This window comes from Numenius arquata, chromosome 9 (assembly GCF_964106895.1).
Source record: "Numenius arquata chromosome 9, bNumArq3.hap1.1, whole genome shotgun sequence".
In the NCBI taxonomy this organism is placed as follows: domain Eukaryota; kingdom Metazoa; phylum Chordata; class Aves; order Charadriiformes; family Scolopacidae; genus Numenius; species Numenius arquata.
The window spans coordinates 31,050,652-31,068,620 of record NC_133584.1 but is presented as its reverse complement, the minus strand read 5'-3'; the positions used below and the strand labels follow the sequence as shown (position 1 = coordinate 31,068,620).

At 40.1% G+C, this 17,969-nt stretch overlaps 1 protein-coding gene across 1 annotated transcript in view; it reads left to right on the top strand.

Moving 5' to 3' along the window:
- The window catches only part of ADGRB3 (adhesion G protein-coupled receptor B3), a 491,554-nt gene that overhangs the window by 433,473 nt on the left and 40,112 nt on the right, over positions 1 to 17,969 (top strand). The window contains exons 19-20 of the mRNA XM_074154077.1: positions 13,281 to 13,431; positions 13,987 to 14,056. Of these exons, the coding sequence (XP_074010178.1) occupies positions 13,281 to 13,431; positions 13,987 to 14,056 (221 nt within the window). The remainder of the gene's footprint in view (positions 1 to 13,280; positions 13,432 to 13,986; positions 14,057 to 17,969) is intronic.

Sequence of the window (17,969 nt, the reverse complement as noted above, 5' to 3'; positions counted from 1 at the left end):
TATAATTCTTATATAAAGACTTTTAAGACCTATATATACAACTGTGATTAAAAAATAAACATAAAAAGAATAACGGTAGGTGACATGGTAATGTTGTAATAGCATTGCAAAGCTATTGCTTCAATGGTTTCAGTCATAGAATCATAGAATCATAGAATTGTCTAGGTTGGAAGGAACCTTTAAGATCATCTAGTCCAACCACCAACCTAACTCTGATAAAAACCATCACTAAACCATGTCTCTAAACACTATGTCAACCCATCTTTTAAATACCTCCAGGGATGGTGCCTCAACCCCTTCCCTGGGCAGCCCATTCCAAGGCTTAAGAACCCTTTCAGTGTAAACATTTTTCCTAATATCCAATCTGAACCTCCCCTGGCACAACTTGAGGCTATTTCCTCTTGTCCCATCGCCTGTTCCTTGGGAGAAGAGACCAACCCCCCCGGCTACACCCTCCTTTCAGGGAGCTGTAGAGAGCGAGGTCTCCTCTCAGCCTCCTTTCCTCCAGGCTGAACACCCCCAGCTCCCTCAGCCGCTTCTCATAAGACTTACTCTCCAGACCCCTCACCAGCTCCATTGCCCTTCTCTGGACACGCTCCAGCACCTCAATGTCTTTTTTGTGGTAAGGGGCCCAAAACTGGACACAGCACTCGAGGTGGGGCCTCACCAGTGCCCAGTACAGGGGGACGATCACCTCCTGAGTCCTACTCACCACGCTGTTCCTGATACAGGCCAGGATGCTGTTGGCCTTCTTGGCCACCTGGGCACACTGCTGGCTCGTGTTCAGCCCACAGTCGACCAACACCCCCAGGTCCTTTTCTGCCAGGCAGCTCCAGCCACTCTGCCCCAAGCCTGTAGCGCTGCAGGGGGTTGTTGTGACCCAAGGGCAGGACCCGGCACTTGGTCCCGTTGAACCTCATCCCATTTGCCTCGGCCCATCCATCCAGCCTGTCCAGATCCCTCTGCAAACCCTTTCTACCCTCCAGCAGATCAACACTCCCACCCAACTTGGTGTCATCTGCAAACTTACTGAGGATGCACTCGATCCCCTCGTCCATATCATTGATAAAGGTGTTAAAGAGAACTGGCTCCAATACTGAGCCCTGGGGGACACCACTCGTGACCGGCCGCCAACTGGATTTAACTCCATTCACCACCACTCTCTGGGCCCGGCCTCCAGCCAGTTTTTAACCCAGCAGAGAGTGCTGCCATCCAAACCATGGGCAGCCAGTTTCTCCAGGACGATACTGTGGGAGACTGCATCAAAGGCCTTACTAAGGTCCATGTAATCAACGTCCACAGCCTTTCCCTCATCCACCAAGCGGCTCAGTTTGTCATAGAAGAAGATCAGGTTTGTCAAGCAGAACCTGCCCCTCATGAACCCGTGCTGGCTGGACCTGATCGCCTGGGTGTCCTTCATGCACCACATAATGGCCCTCAGGATGATCTGTTCCATGACCTTCCCAGGCACCGAGGTCAGACTGACAGGCCTGGAGTTTCCTGGATCATCCTTCCAACCCTTCTTGTGGATGGGCGTCACATTTGCTAGACACCAGTTGGCTGGGACCTCCCCGGTTTGCCAGGACTGCTGGTAAATGATGGAAAGTGGCTCAGTGAGCACTTCCGCCAGCTCCCTCAGTACCCTCAGGTGGATCCCACCTTGCCCCATAGACTTTTTTATATCCAGGTGTTGCAGCAGGTCCCTCACCTTTGGATTACAGGGGCTTCATTCTGCTCCCTGTCCCTATCTGCTAGTTCAGGGGGCTGGGTACTCGGGGAACAACCTACTCTACTACTAAAGACTGAGGCAAAGAAGGCATTAAGTACTTCAGCTTTCTCCTTGGCCTTTGTCACTCTGTTACCTCCCATATCCAATAGAGGATGGAGATCCTCCTGAGTCCTCCTCTTGTTACTAGAAATTCTTTTTATTCATAGAAATTCTTTTTATTGCTTTTAACATCCAAGGCCAGGTTAAGTTCTAGTTGGCCTTTCTAATCTTTTCCCTACATAGCCTTACCATGCCTTTGTAATCTTCCTGAGTGACCTGCCCCTTTTTCCAATGGCCATAAACTCTCCACTTCTCCCTGAGTTGTGACCATATCTCTCTGTTCAGCCAGGCTTTTCCCACAACGGCTCACTTTACAGTGCACAGGGATGGCCCGCTCCTGCGCTCTTAAGACTTCCTCTTTGAAGAATGTCCAGCCTTCCTGGATTCCTTTGCCCTTAAGGACTGTCTCCCAAGGGATTCTCTCAAGCAGGCTCTTGAAAAGACCAAGGTCTGCCCTCCAGAAGTCCATGATGGAAGTCCTACGGGTTCCCCTTCTTGCTTCCCTGAGAATTGAGAACTCTGTCATGTCATGGTCGCTGTGCCCAAGAAGGCCTCCAACCGTCACATCCCCCACAAGTCCTTCTGTATTCACAAGCAGCAGATCCAGCAGGGCTCCCTCCCTAGTCGTCTCCCTCACCAGCTGTGTCAGGAAGTTATCCCCAACACGCTCCAGGAACCTCCCAGACTCTTCACTCTCAGCTGTATTGTGTGCCCAGCTGATATCTGGTAGGTCAAGGTCTCCCACCAGGACAAGGGCAAGTGATCTTGAGACCTCTCCCAGCTGCTTATAGAATATTTCATCTACCTTTATATCCTGATTGGGAGGTCTGTAACAGACTCCCATCACGATATCAGCCTTGCTTGTGCTCCCCCTGATTCTTACCCATAGGCACTTGACCCTACTATTACCCTTAATTAGTTCTTGACACTTGTAACCCTCCCTAACACACAGGGCCACCCCACCTTCTCTCCTTTGCCTGTACCTTCTGAAGAGTTTGTAGCCATCCATTGCAGCACTCCAGTCATGCGAATCATTCCACCACGTTTCCATGATGGCAACTACATCATAGCTTTCCTGCTGCACAATGGCTTCCAGCTCCTCCTGTTTGTTGCCCATGCTGCATGCATTAGGGTAAAAGCACTTCAGCTGGGCTACCAGTCCCGCCACCCTTTTGGTGTAGGAAGGCCTAACTTCTATCTGACCATTCCCAGGCACAACCATAGTCAATAGTGTAAAGAGATGGAACTCTTACAATTATGAAGAGAAGGAATATTTGCTGACACAATATCTCAGACAAGAAGATGGACTGTTTTCATATGGCAGGATTATAATCATCACAGTCAGACTAAGTGAATGGCAACTGTGGGCTTTGTTGTTGAACTTCTCATTCTAGTCATCATTTTGATTACTGTGGAAACTCCCTAAAATACAGCAATTTTATTGTTAGTAAAGGAGATAAAAATTTAAAGTAGAGCAAACAGATAATCTGATTTAAGAGTAGAGATGCTCAAGTGACAATCACATTTTCCGAAAAGAAAAAATTCTTTGACGATAATTTTTCACCCATGTAGCATTGAGAGGCAACACAAGGTATTATTTACTGTATACCCAATGAGGACTTTTCCTGGCAATTTTTCCATCAGGACATCAGTTTGCACTGGCTGCATGTGGATCCTCTGATAGAAATTTGAAGTCTTGTATATCAAGCTCCACTGTGTTGAACGTATCAGTATCCATTCTGTTACCTTCTTATGTTTTGTCATCTCCTCAAGGAAGCTCCTTCAATTCCTTGCCTTTGTCAGTGCCCAGACACCTCCTCCTCTTTTTCTCAGAACTCCATAAGTAACTCCCTCTCAACTGTGCTCTGAACTACTCTTTTCTTTAGCTGCACTCATTGCTGACTCATGCGTAACCCTTGTGCTTAGCTTAGCCACCCCTTCATTATCAATCCTGGCTCAGTGCCCCTAGCTACTCACACAGCCCCCACAGTGAACTTTTAAATAAATTGAAGTTAGGAAGACTCAGGACCTTTGGAACACTCTCACATGGGGTCCTCATCGCTCTAATTGACTGTTGGCTCTTATATCCTTCATTTTTTGCAAAATTCATTTCATCTTTTGCAAACAGGTATGTTAATGCAACCACATATTTCTACTTGCAACAACCCAAAGGGAGATCTAAAAATCTGGATGTCTTTATGTAATAAGTTGAGATAAACATAAAGCACATTGTTGTATGTTATAGCCAAACAGCTTTTGCTCCATTGTTAATGCAGTTGTCTGATTATTATATCTCTTGAAACCTGCCAAGAGCATTTGTCTTCATTTATGAGAGCTCACTGCACATTCCATATTTTAACGTAAAACCAATATGGAATTCTCAGAGTCTAAAAACAATTCCAGAAAAACAACTGTCCTAAAAACAAAAGTGTAATAACATCAGTGAAGCCTGTTTATCCATATTATCCATAATCTCCACCTTAATTTGCGTAGTTCCCAAGTAAATAGAATTGTTTCTGACAGCCCAATAGAACCACTCTGGCAGCCAGCATGCATTGTCTTTTTTCCTATGAGTCACAGCCAGTAACAGAGACTTTTCAGGCCAAATTGCACTTTCATCAGTATCAATTCATTCCCTTATGTTTACACTGCACCCCCAGTTCTGCGTCTGTAATAGTTGCCCTTAAAGATGTGCAAGAACATAAGAACTTCAATTCTTCAATGGTTTTCAGAGACCAGGCTGATTTTGCTTGGCCATCAATTAAAAATAAAAATCTATATTTTATCCACAAATCTATATTTTATTCATATTTAAATAAGAAATCTTTCAGACTTAATAATGCAAAACATCACTATGATATTTTTCTAGAGTAATTTTTCAGGATAACATCACCTTCAATTTACATTTTTAATTGTCATTCCTCAATAGCCCAGTAATGAAGAAGTTTTTTTAAGAAAGCATGCCAGTGATTTCCACTTTTTTTCTTGAAGTGAGCATGATCACTTTACACTCAAAAGGGCTGATGTTAAGAAAAAAAAAAAAAAAAAAAAGAACTAGGAAAGGTTGTTCTCTGGCACAGGGAAACATCACTATTACTAAACAGTGATAAAAATTTAAGATTCATTACTCAGGAAGAATCACAGAATCATAGAACTGTCTAGGTTGGAAAGGACCTTTAAGAACATTGAGTCCAACCATCAACCAAACTCTGATAAAAAAAACCATGTCACTAAGCACTATGTCAACCCGTCTTTTAAATACCTCCAGGGATGGTGCCTCAACCCCTTCCCTGGGCAGCCCATTCCAAGGCTTAAGAACCCTTTCAGTGTAAACATTTTTCCTAATATCCAATCTGAACCTCCCCTGGCACAACTTGAGGCTATTTCCTCTTGTCCCATCGCCTGTTCCTTACGAGAAGAGACCAACCCCCCCCCGGCTACACCCTCCTTTCAGGGAGCTGTAGAGAGCGAGAAGGTCTCCCCTCAGCCTCCTCTTCTCCAGGCTGAACACCCCCAGCTCCCTCAGCCTCTCCTCGTAAGACTTATTCTCCATACCCCTCACCAGAAGTTGAAAAAGTTATATTTGAATTGATTTTATGCCTCAGAATTGTAAAGAGCTGCTTCTTTTCTTTTGTTTGCCTGAAAACCTGCTGTTCCAAGCTTCATAAACTTCACAACACATTCATGTGAGGACACAGTTAAAATACTAAGTTATAAGTCCTGACAGCATTGACATTTACCCTGTTTAAAGTGTTTAACATCAAAGCCAACAGAATAAATTCAGGATGTGAAGTAGGCCATATTCACTTACCAGAAAAATATTCATCCATTTAAAACACTTAGGATAAGAAGCAAGATCACAAGCCTCTGCTCTTGCACCTTTCTTCTGCTGTTCTACATGTGTAATGCCCAATAAAAAATGCACTTAAATTAATGGGAGTTTTTCCACTGACTTTTTAATTATTCCTGTAAACAGTTACAGGATCCCATTCCTTCATTTCCTGCCTGCACAGAAAAATATGCATGTTCACAGCACAAAGGCAAAAAGGGAAGAGCTTCCCTTGCCAGGTTTTGTAATCGAGGAAATGAAATTGCCTCTGAGTAACCTGTTCTATGATGTTGCTTGTTCTGAGCTCATTTACTTGAATGTAACCTAGCAATAACAATCCAAACCAGGAGGAAGACTAAAATGAGTATGAGCATAATGAAACTGTATGAAAACTGCCTTCCAACTGGCTTTCAATTTACAGCAGGCATGGCACCAAGAAAACAGTCCTGAGTTAATGCATTACAAACCTGCACATTGCACTGACAATCTCCAGAGAATGCTGCAAACAGTGCGGAATTAATTTTACCGTCTCATATTTTAGTAATAGCTGAGCATGTTATGAATTATCCAGCTGGATTTCTTGCCTCTATCCCAACCGGTAACCAAAGTGAGCCACAAATATTTCTCTAGCCCCAAGTCAAAAACCTTTTCAACTGAGCTCTTCAGGGCAGGAAGGCAGTTGTGTGCAAGGTGGTCGCCAGGCAGGGTTCCTGGCCCAGACTCTCCGTCAGTCTGAGCCTGGGCTGGGAGAGTATTTTATGGCCCAGTTCTAAACTGTTGCAAGGAATTCACTAACAATTTAGCAGCATGGATCACATGCCAGTGCATAAAGGATAACTTTTCTCTTATTGGCATAGGCAGATTCTGCCATACAACAGAGCAGGGAAGGTTTGCAAATGCAACAAGTAACATCCATGAATTCTCTTCTACCCCAAAAACAGAAGACTATCTTCTAGTCTATAGACTATAGAAGACTAGTTAATAGAATGATTTTGTACTATATGCATTAGAAGGTCTGGAGAAGCATAATGGCCAGCAGAGTGACTAATTTAGATAAAAAACATCAGTTCTTTATAGAAATAACGAAGGGGTGTGAAGTACAACTTCAGTATCAAATATACATAGTATCAGTATATATATAGTATACAGTATCAAATTTAAATACAGAAGTTATTGATATGAATGATAGCAGTGACAGCTATGAAAGGAGAACTTCTAAGAGAAAGAACTGCAAAGGGTAGAAGCTAAAATGAAGGCTTCCTACACTTTTGTGGATCAGATATGAACAGCATCTCTAATGCTGGACTTGGTACCTGGGAAAAAACGGAAGATATTCTGACTGCTCTCCTTCATAAAAAAGTGTCAATAAATACTGTGAATACTTAACACCAAAAGGTAATTTTCAGAAATACCTTTGAGGTAAATATTGGGAAAAGAGGAGCAGGAATTGAATCTGTCAGTAAAGCGTCTAGAGGAACTTCAGGTGAAAATAACTAAACAGGTATTTAAATACAGAGAAAACTTACAGTTTAAAGTATTAGTTTTCTTTCAGTCACACTTACAGCATTGCACTAGGGTCACTGGGGTTATACTGTCAGATAAGATGACAAACTCCAGAAGAGAAGACAAGATGTGACAGACAAAAAAAAACCTTAAATCAAAATAGCTGAAGGAATTATACTGCACCCTGAGACTGGGTACATGTAGTGGCCCCAAAATTTAGCAACTGTTGTCATAATTTGCACATGATAACACAAAAAAAAATAAATTGCCCTCATTGCCCTCTACAACTACCTGAAAGGAGGTTGTAGAGAGGTGGGTGTTGGCCTCTTGTCCCAAGGGAATAATGACAGGACCAGAGGAAATGGTCTGAAGTTGGGGCAGGGGAGGTTTAGATTAGATATTAGGAAGAATTACTTTACTGAGAGCGTGGTCAGGCACTGGAACAGCCTGCCGAGGGAGGCGGTGGAGTCGCCATCCCCGGAGGTATTTAAGAAAGGTGTAGACGTGGCACTTCAGGGCATGCTCTAGTGCCCGAGATTGTTGGTTTGCGTCTGTTTGTGGGTGGGGGTGGTGTGTGGTTGTGGGCGTTTGTTTTGGTTTGGTTTTGGTGTTCTGGGATTTTTGGGGTTTTGTTTGTTTGTTTGTTTTTTTGTTGGTTGGGCTCGATGATCTCAAAGGTCCCTTCCAACCAAAAATATTCTGTGATTCTGTGATTCTGTGATTGATAACAAAAATATCTTCCTGTGCCATTGCGGTGCTGTTGATGATATAGATGTCCTTTGTGAGACTGTAGTCGTAAACCAAAGGAATTACAGAGACAGCTGGTCATTTACAGCCAGCTTATAAGCTATTTATCAGAACCTAGGAAGGCATCTTGCTCGTTGCGGGCAAACAGAAATGAGGGAGTAGAAGAACAAAAATTGAGTGTCCTTAGTTATCACTCATTATCTTTGTGGGGGAGATCACACAACTACTCAAAATGCACTACAAGTACATAAAAGTAAGTTTGCTTTAAAAATCCAAGTAAAGGTTGCCATTCACATTGTCTTGTACCACATATAGAATCCTGCAGTATAATAATTAACTGTGCATATCTTTTCACATAAATGCTCATGGAGTCAAATGCTAATTATTTTGGGTTATCATGTCAGATATCAGAACACACTGTAATGAAGTTAAACCACTTGGGCCTTCACCTTTTAAGGACGCCAGCAAAGATTTTTAGATCTAAAAGTTTGTCTATAAGCTAATTAAATGGTTTCATAGTAGTTGATTTAAAATATGAATAATGTTATTTCAGAACAATTCCTTCCACCATAGTGCTATTCTCAATATAGGTATCAGATTTCCTGAATTCTTTGCTGAAACAAGTGGCGTTAGCAGTGCTCAATCCTGGCAAAAGAAAAGAATGTGGTTTTTTTAATGAAATGGTACCTTCAAAGCTTTATGGTGCCAGTAATATTAATGATCCTGGAAGAGAAACCTGAAAGTCTACAGCCAGGATTTCTCAGGCATTTAATATACTGACAGTTTCAAATATGTTCGCAACCGAAGAGACAGCCTTCCTTGCCATACTTTTTTGTCATTGAAAATCTGTCTTCCTTCCAGAAAAACACTCCCGAGATGCAAGATCTCGGAATCCCAAGATCCTTACTTCTTTGAGCCACAACCTCTGAAAGTCCATCTGCTATTTCATGGCAGTTTACTCTAATATTTAGTCTAGAATTCGGTACTATTTGACCAGTATACTAACATTATAACCTCGTATGCTGATACACCCCTGTATTCTGACAGTGTCTGCTGTTCCTGAAGCAAAGGTACTCTATTGTGCAAATCCATTTAAAAGTAAATAATAATTAAAAAATTAAATGAAGCATAATAAGCAGTATTTTCCTTTATGAATTTGTATTTTTAATTCAAAGAAGGAAAAGATAAACTGTTTTATAGTTGCAGACTTGAGAGTCATAAAAAGCCAATAAAATATATCAGTTTTGATGCAGAATTATATTTCTGCTCTTTTCTACATCCTTTGCATTCTCTCTGTTTTATTTGTTCTTTGTTTCATTTATTCTTCATTGTGGTCTTTGAGGGCTTTTTATTTGTGAATTCAACGCATTGTCAGAACTTCATAATAATAAAATTAACACCCACTTAATTTTTCTCCTCAGGCATATGTCCCCAGAGCTAAGGGCAAGATTTCTTTTAATCTCCAAGAAATTTTATTGTTTAAATTATTTTCTACTAGTTTTCATTTCTAATTCATGACATAATCCATCTGAATGGATTTTAGGCCTAGTCATTTTACTACCACCAATACAGATATCATTTTCCATGTTCATTTTCCAATAGCTTTGATTGTTATACTACTTATCAGAATCCAGAGACAAGCAACTAGTTTGTTGAAGGAAAAAGAACATATTTCAGGGCAAGAAGACAAATCAGGTGTCCTTACTTAATCTTCTTTGTCTTTATGTGGAAGACCTGTTAGCACTGCTATTAAAAAAAAAAAAACAAAAACAAAAACAAACACTGTTATGTTAAAAATAAAAAAAAAAAAAGGAGAAACAACCAGATGCTCCAAAAATAATGATAAATTATTATTTTGAGGTTGCATTTATTACCTATTGTTTGTAGGTCATAAAAGCGGACAAAGATGCTCTATATTATTCAACATTTTTATATTAAAAATATTAATTCCTAGAATAAGTAGCTTTGAATTTCCATTTTTTACATTTCTCAGCTGTGTACCCTGAATCAGAGTGGGTGTCTTACAGGGATGAAAGAAGGAAATAATTTGATACTTGATGTGAGCTCTTGCTTTCAATAGCATATTGTTTATTAAAAAGGGATGAATGGTCTTACTTATATATTCAAGGTAGCTAACACCTTAGGCTCAATTAAACCTCATGAAATTGTGTATCCTGAGGACAGAAAAAACTCCCTTCTCCCACTTGTAATCAGAATGAAGTATAGATAGCTGAGAACAACAGCAATGGGAGGATGAGGAGGTTAGATTAACAGTGTTGACTTAATTTCAAAGGCTTGAAGAAAAAGTGAATAAAATAGGCTGTTAAAATTCATTTTGTTGCAAGTTGGCAGGTGGTCAGCACAGGTAATTAATTCAGTGAGTGTTAATAAACTAGAATTAGAAACAAGTAAGAAACATCTCCTCCGAAAGCGGTGGGGAAGATGTGTACCACTCTCTCGTGGTGCAGACAGGTTGGCACACTGCAGCTTTCTTTAAGTGATGAGCCACAAGGTTTTGCATGTGCAGCAAGGCGAGGGGAGGTGGTGGTCCCTTGGCAAAGGAGAAGAGGAGAGGGAGAAGGAGAGATTTGGAGTAGTCCATGGTCTGGGGAGAAAACAAAAACCACTAATAAAGTACTTGCTAAAATTATGGCTCTCTGGCTAGAAATATGCAATGCCCCACTTAATAACAGCCTTCGGTGAAAATCAATTTTTGTTCCTATTTGGAAATAGACTTCCCATATGCTTTCCCAGACAGCATAGCATTGTCTGTTTATTTGTTTGTCAAAGAAGAAGAATACAGAAGTACATAAAAGCCAGATTTCCAGGGGAGTATTGGTCAACTGTGCGGAGCCCATGGCTATACCTGGGAGAGGGGAGTTTCCTTTTGCCGGGACTGCTTCTCTGGCTGGGGAAGGAGGGAAGCTGAATTCACTTCAAGCACTGCCTGCACGTGATTCTGTCATCATGATCCCACAGGGGTTGTTAGGTGATGTTTTGAGGCTGATTTACATCTTTCTGATGGTATGTGATGCAAATATGCTGTTATATCAGTGGTACAAACTTGTCATCGGTGTTCATTAAAGATCCCTGTCTGCCACTCAGAACAGTTAGTTATAATCAGCAGTCATGTATTCCAGCCCCAGGACAGATCCCTTCTAACAAAACTTGCTTCTGTCTTCTCATTTTGTGATCAACATGATCATTAACTTTCCATCGCAGTTCTTTCTTCCACGACAGCTGTGTCCACATTTGTCTCGGATTGTCATCATCTTTCTTTTGATACAGGGGATAAAATATGAATTAAATCCTACAGTCAACCCTCAGTCAACCATAAGGGTTAGCAATGTTTTCACCAGAAAGATCAGGATATGTTTGTATTTGCATTATTTATAAGGGAAATAGTATATTCACTTTTTTTTAGGGTGTTTTACCTATAGAGGTTTTTCCCTAAAAGATTCTGTGCTATTCCTCAAAAGTCATTTTATTGTCAAATTCTCATTCCAACAGAACATGCAAGCTTTTACGAAAATATTGATAGGAAAGCAAATTAAAGTTGCATAGTGGGAATGCATAACATGTAAGGCAGCTAGTAAAAGAAAGGACATTAGGACATTTCTGTATTTTCTATTACATTTATTGTTTGTTTCACTGCATAGCTTTCCTTTTAAATAAGTATTTATTTTTCATGTAAAGGAAATACTGCTATCAGTCAAGCTATAACAGAATAGATTTTATAAATCCACATACTTTAGGGACATCTAAACGTAAGAATTTTTGGCAAAATCTAGGATGGAATGACTAGCATATTTTCAGGATTTTCTGGGGTTTTACATTCCTTGCTTTTTAAAAATAAACAATAGTTCTCTTGCATATAGTTATATAGAAACCCTTTACCCCAGTTTTAAGTAGATAATTTGACCCAGGATTAGAATGCAAGATGTTTATCACATCTGTAAATTCATAGCAGGAAATCATTAAGTTGTGAATCTTCAAGTGCATAACTTTTTGAAAGTTCAGAGGTTGATATCTGCTAGTGCTAATATCAGCTGATATCAGCTATGTATCTGAGGTAACTATTGGAGTGAACCAATACAATTCTTTTCAGATAAGAATATGGGAAAATTAACACAGTAGAAAATCTAAGACAAAAAGTTTCGAAAGTATTTAGGAGTATAAAATGAACTTAAAATCATGCATGATGTCATACGTATGTTATTCTTCCCAAGTTTTTGTAGCTACCAGCCTTGATTTAACAATATATGCAAGCATCTATATATAATTAGGAACTTGCATATTTTATCCCTAAATAGTTTGCTGAACGGGGATTTTAGTAAAAAAAAAAAAAAAAAAAAAAAAAAGACTAGCCTTTTATTACATGCACGTTAAATAGCTATTAGATGTGTCTGCTGCATAAAGAAATAATCATAAAAATAATATCTACATTTCTCAACTACAATATTGCATTCTTAATACTGGGTGCGTAAGATATGTATTTTTTAACCTTGATATAATTTTGATACTTCAAATTGTGGTAAGCATAAATTGTGATAAGGATATTCTCAATATTGCTGGTGTGGTTTTGGTTCTGGGGTACAACGCACACTGCTTTTTGTAGCCTGCAACTGGCATTTTAAGTAACACAGTGGAGGGAAGATCATCATTTATGCCAAGAAACTAATTTATATAAGCTACAGTGTCAAGTTCAATTAATGGCTAAAGTGACAAAAGAAAGCCAAGTGCATGTGTTCAAAATACTTTTCACATGACAAATGACTGACACCCACAAAAACCATATTCAGGATAATTGCTAAGGTTATGATATTTAAACCTGACTAAAAAGATCTCAGGGAGTGTATTCCAATAGGTTAACATTCTATAAGATTCAAATAAAGAAATCAAATAAATCAAACTTAATCTGTTGCCTAAAATTCAAATTTACAGTCAGGATCTTTCTGCATTGAGGGAAAGAAAATATAACTGGCAATTAGGAGAACTTGTATCCCAACATTTTCTTTATTCAGCTCTATGAGATTTTATAATCAGCAACTTCATAACCTGCTTACCACATGGCATTATGATGACCCCTGGTCAAATAAATGTGTAGAGAAAAATCTGGTGGCATGATTTATTTTGTGTTCTTTTTCCCTGCTCTGCACACTCAGTGTTTGTGAAAACAGTCGAGATCTCTTCTGCCTAATCACCATCAACATCTCACTTGCTTTCTCTCTCTCTTTGTGGCCATCACATCATAAAGGGGGAATTGATGCTAAGGATAAAGGTCAAGATGATAGCATATGACAACTCTTTGAATTGAAAAGAGAAATGAGTGTCCCTAAGTATTCAGAATGAGCTTCTCTTTGCTCCCTGCAGGGCATCTGCACCACAACCACCGCATTTTTACACTTCTTCTTCTTAGCTTCATTCTGTTGGGTTTTGACAGAAGCGTGGCAGTCATATATGGCTGTTACTGGAAAAATTAGGACACGGCTCATAAGGAAACGTTTCCTATGCCTTGGATGGGGTAAGTCCGTAAATTCATTTCCTCAGAATCATTGGAATGAAATGTTTAATGCAGTGACAATGTCAAGAATATTGTCATTTTCTTCAGTAAACCTGAAAGGTAGCAGACAGCACATTAATAAAAAGAAAACTAGGTTAGGATCCTTTCCACTTTATCTCAAGCTCAAGCTATGCTGGTGTATAATTTAGCATTCTTTTATAAATATTTTTTAACAAAATTTTAGGTTTTCAGCAAAGTAATATAATATCAAGAAATCAAAATAAAACAAGAAAGAAGATTCATTGAATATTGATGAAGTCTTTTCCTAGTTCACTTTAAGACCTGTCAAATGTACCAGCGACATCAAAGTGGTACACCGTGGGCAGAAAACAGTGTCCTCCTCCCTGCCAGTGCTGCAGAAAAACAAATCCTGCAATAGCACTGTGCTTCATTAAATGATTCATTCCGTGTAAAATTGGCCATTTTGCATTATCTTGCCCTGTAACTTCTTGTCCAGGCAGAACAGCCATATATTGCTCAGCATCTAATGGTTATTACTGTTTTGGTTTTTTTCAGGTTTACCAGCATTAGTGGTTGCAATATCAATAGGCTTTACCAAGACAAAAGGATATGGAACAGCCCATTAGTAAGTCAATCTGAAATGATAAATAATGTTTTTAATAAACAAGATTGTCATACCCATCAAAAATTACATAGCATAGTCTAAAGGCACTACAAGTACCCATTCACACTTGGAACTGCCCTAGGAGCAACTGGGTGGTCCACAAAAGAACACAGAGAAAACCATACGCCAGTCTGGGGCTGAGCTCAACAAAGCACCAGGGATCATGCATTTCTTGTAGGGGTTTGAAGTAGCAAGCCTTTTAGAAACACTGAGGATTAGGTCCACTGAGACAGCTAATATTTATATACATTTACCAAAGAGGACATTAAATGTTATGGTTAGCCTTTTCCAACCTCTAAACATGCCTAAAATGATTGGCAAGAGTCTATTTGGCACCCAGGTTTCTGCCCACCCAGCATGTACCACAGCTTTAATGCCCCTCAAGTTCTTGGAGCCAAAGCCCCGCAGAAATCTCAAAACAGCTCTTCCATCCATCCTGGAATGACTGATGCAGACCATTTCCTGCACTGGGCTGTACTTGAGAGACAGCGAGGAGGAGAAGTGTGTACTTCATTTACATTTTATCAATACAGTTCCTCTTTAGGCACCTGACTGGTCCCAGTGCATATTTAGCACCCTGGAAAATTCACTCCTCAGCGAGGCTGCCCCTCGGTTGTCTCCTGCTGAAGGAGGAGCTTGGGCTGAGCCTCCATCCTGCTCCCCTCTGCCAGCAGAGCGCTCCAACCACTGAGACGTTATGTATGTGAAAGTGCGTTTCCTTCAGTCGTCCTGTTGGGAGCTCTCCTTACGTTGCCTAAGAAATTAAGTTTGCATCTGGACAGAAAGAGAGGAAATACGACTCTGTAGCCTGAAAATGAGGGCATTCATCAGAGATGTGGATGAGTTAGGTCAAGTCCTCACTTCAATGAATATTTAATTATTCTCCTTAGCATCATCACCCAGTGAGATCAGGATTCCCACTCCCTACCCTGTGTGTCCTACCATCTTGGCACATGGTGGGGGAGGCTCCAGCTCTGGGTGGGTAAGGATTCATAAACAAATCTCCTGCTGAATACTGGCTCTAACCACTGAGGTCTTTAGTTTTAAATTGTGGCAACATGCGTCTTACAATTTTTTAATGAGGAGTGGCTTACCTAACGGAAGTGCTTAACTGTGGGACAGCACTTATATTTGGCAATAATTGGGATTGGGATTGGAGCATCTCCCTGATGAGGAAAGGCTGAGAGAGCTGGGACTCTTTAGCCTGGAGAAGAGAAGGCTGAGGGGAGACTTTATTAATGCTTACAAATATCTAAAGGGTGGATTGAAGGAGGATGGAGACAGACTCTTTTCAGTGGTTCCCAGTGACAGAACGAGGGGCAACAGGCACAAGCTGGAACATAGGAAGTTCCATTCAAATAGGAGGAAAAACTTCTTTCCAGTGAGGGTGCCAGAGCCCTGGAACAGGCTGCCCAGGGAGGTCGTGGAGTCCTCTTCTCTGGAGATCTTCAAGACCCACCTGGATGCCATCCTGAGTGATGTGCTTTGGGCAACCCTGCTTTAGCAGGGGAGTTGGACTAGATGATCTCTAGCGGTCCCTTCCAACTCTGACAATTCTGTGATTCTGTGATTACTGAAGCAATGGTCTTAGCCATCATTGGAGAGTTATCTTGAGGACCTGATCCTCTGACATTTTTTCTCACTAATATGTGCTCATCTTGCTGGTTTTTTTATTATTTAGTCCTTGAACCAGGGCTGGAGAACCCTTTAGGCTGTGAGAATTACAAATCACAAGATTACAATGTCCAGACCCCATCGGGGATATAGCTCTGTCCCTTGCAGGATCAATCCCCTTGCATTTACTCTGCTGAAATTATTCATGCTTGCTTTAGTTAGTGTTGCTTCCTGCTTCCTTCCTGGGCTGAATGCATTTTTATAAGAGGATATACTGAAATATTCAAACAAAGCAACAAATCATTCATTAAGGGTAACCTGGAAAGTAAAACAGAGCAGGTATCTGTACATGTAACAGCTCTTTCCCAGGACCCAAATTCAGCTGATGTGTGCCATGGGACAAAAACACAAGAGGAGGTGTACAAGGGACAAACAGAACCATAATGCAGCTTTCTCCTCTTATTTGCAAACACATTTTCTTGGTGTCTGACGTCAGAATTAAATAAGGAAAACAGGGAATGCAAGGAATGGAGATTCCTCCTCCAGCTGATGTGCTGTCCCACTCTCAAAGCCAGCAAAGAATTGTGTCCCATAACAACTGTTGGGTGCTGTACAAGCAGAGCTCCTGTTCTGCTTCTCCTCTCATAACTAAAGCATTTGTGTAAGTTTTTTAACTGCTTGCACTATATTTGGCCTGTTTGGCTGCAATCAATTACACACATGCTGCTGTCAGAAATGTGTCCTGTTGCAAACTATTCCTGGTTTTTAAGATGCTACTTTTGAAAACTTTGGTTTCAAATGGAGATAATTAAGAGAGAAAATGAAGGAATTTATTCCAGTCCCATAGTCCCACACATGAAGAGATTGATGGAAAGGGAGAAGGCCCAAGGATCTTTGAAGGAGATCTCAGTTTCATGCAGTATATGACTGAGGGGAGTGGCTTGAATTTCACACTCCAACCAATTCTGTGATCAACAGTCTCTGATTTCTACCATTTTTTTTTCAGTCCTAATTATTAGACAATTATACCACTGGACATTTAAAACTAGATATGAAAAATGTTTCACACAGACACTTGTACTGATATACTGAAGGGATTTCCTAAAAATAATAAAAAAATGAAGTGAAAAGTTTTTAAATATTTCAAGGTATCTGAAAAAGATCTGCATGTTTGAAAGCTTGATTGTTTTTTCCAACTATTTCTGAGTCTAATAGAGCTATGAAAGCACCACTGCTACAAGTTATAGCTAGTAAATCCATGTGACCTACTCATGTTTACATACAGTGCTATTAATGAGCATATTAATGAGCAGTGCAGATGCCTTCCAGGAATTCATTATATCAATAAAAACTAAATTCTGTCATAGTCATGCTCTCCTAAGAGAAAGAACCATTCTCCTGTGGAGACCATCAAACAGCTTACAAAATGTACAGGATGCAGAACCAAGTCTACAGATACTCCGTCACCCAGCGGGATTTTATGACCATGTAACACGGTCCCATAAAAACACCAGTGGATGCTCTTAATACTAATCAATTTATATAGCTTTCTGCTATGTGGTGATTAGGGAGAAAGAAGACAGAACAGAATAGCAAAATAAAAACAACTATAAAACATAGAAAAAAGCTATTAGAGCAATGAAAAAGAAGAGAAGGAAAAAATAGTAAAAAATTTACAACAATTGCCTTATGGTATAAGAAGGCATCAGAGAATCTGTCTTCAGAAAGTCTTCAATGGAAAGCGATTAGGAAAAAGTGCATTTCAGAGTCATCAACTGGCAGATAATGAATACATTGCAATAATCATGTCACATGTTGTTGAAAATCCAGATTGTTGGAAATTGAGACTATATCAAGAAAAGAGGACAACCTCTACATTTTTTCCAGCTCTGCCTCTAAATGGAGGTCACTTGTTTGAACAGCCCAAATCATAGAACTTGAATGACAGAATCATAGAATTGCCTAGGTTGGAAGGGACCTTTCAGACCATCTAGTCCAACCATAAAGGGTGGACTTGAGGGCATGGGAAAGGGAGGGAAGAATTCTCCCTTGGTCTTTTGGTTTTTGTGGTAGAAACTGCTTTCTTTTTGCTAAAAAAAAACACCTTATTGACTCTTTTTTTCAGCACAGGTAACCAAAATTATGATTGAAATACAATATGTCAACAATTTTTATTTTCCATCTCCCAATAAACATGAAAATTTTAATTACATTTCTTAGTTATGCGGAGTCATCATCTTTAGTAAGTTTAAAAGTTCAT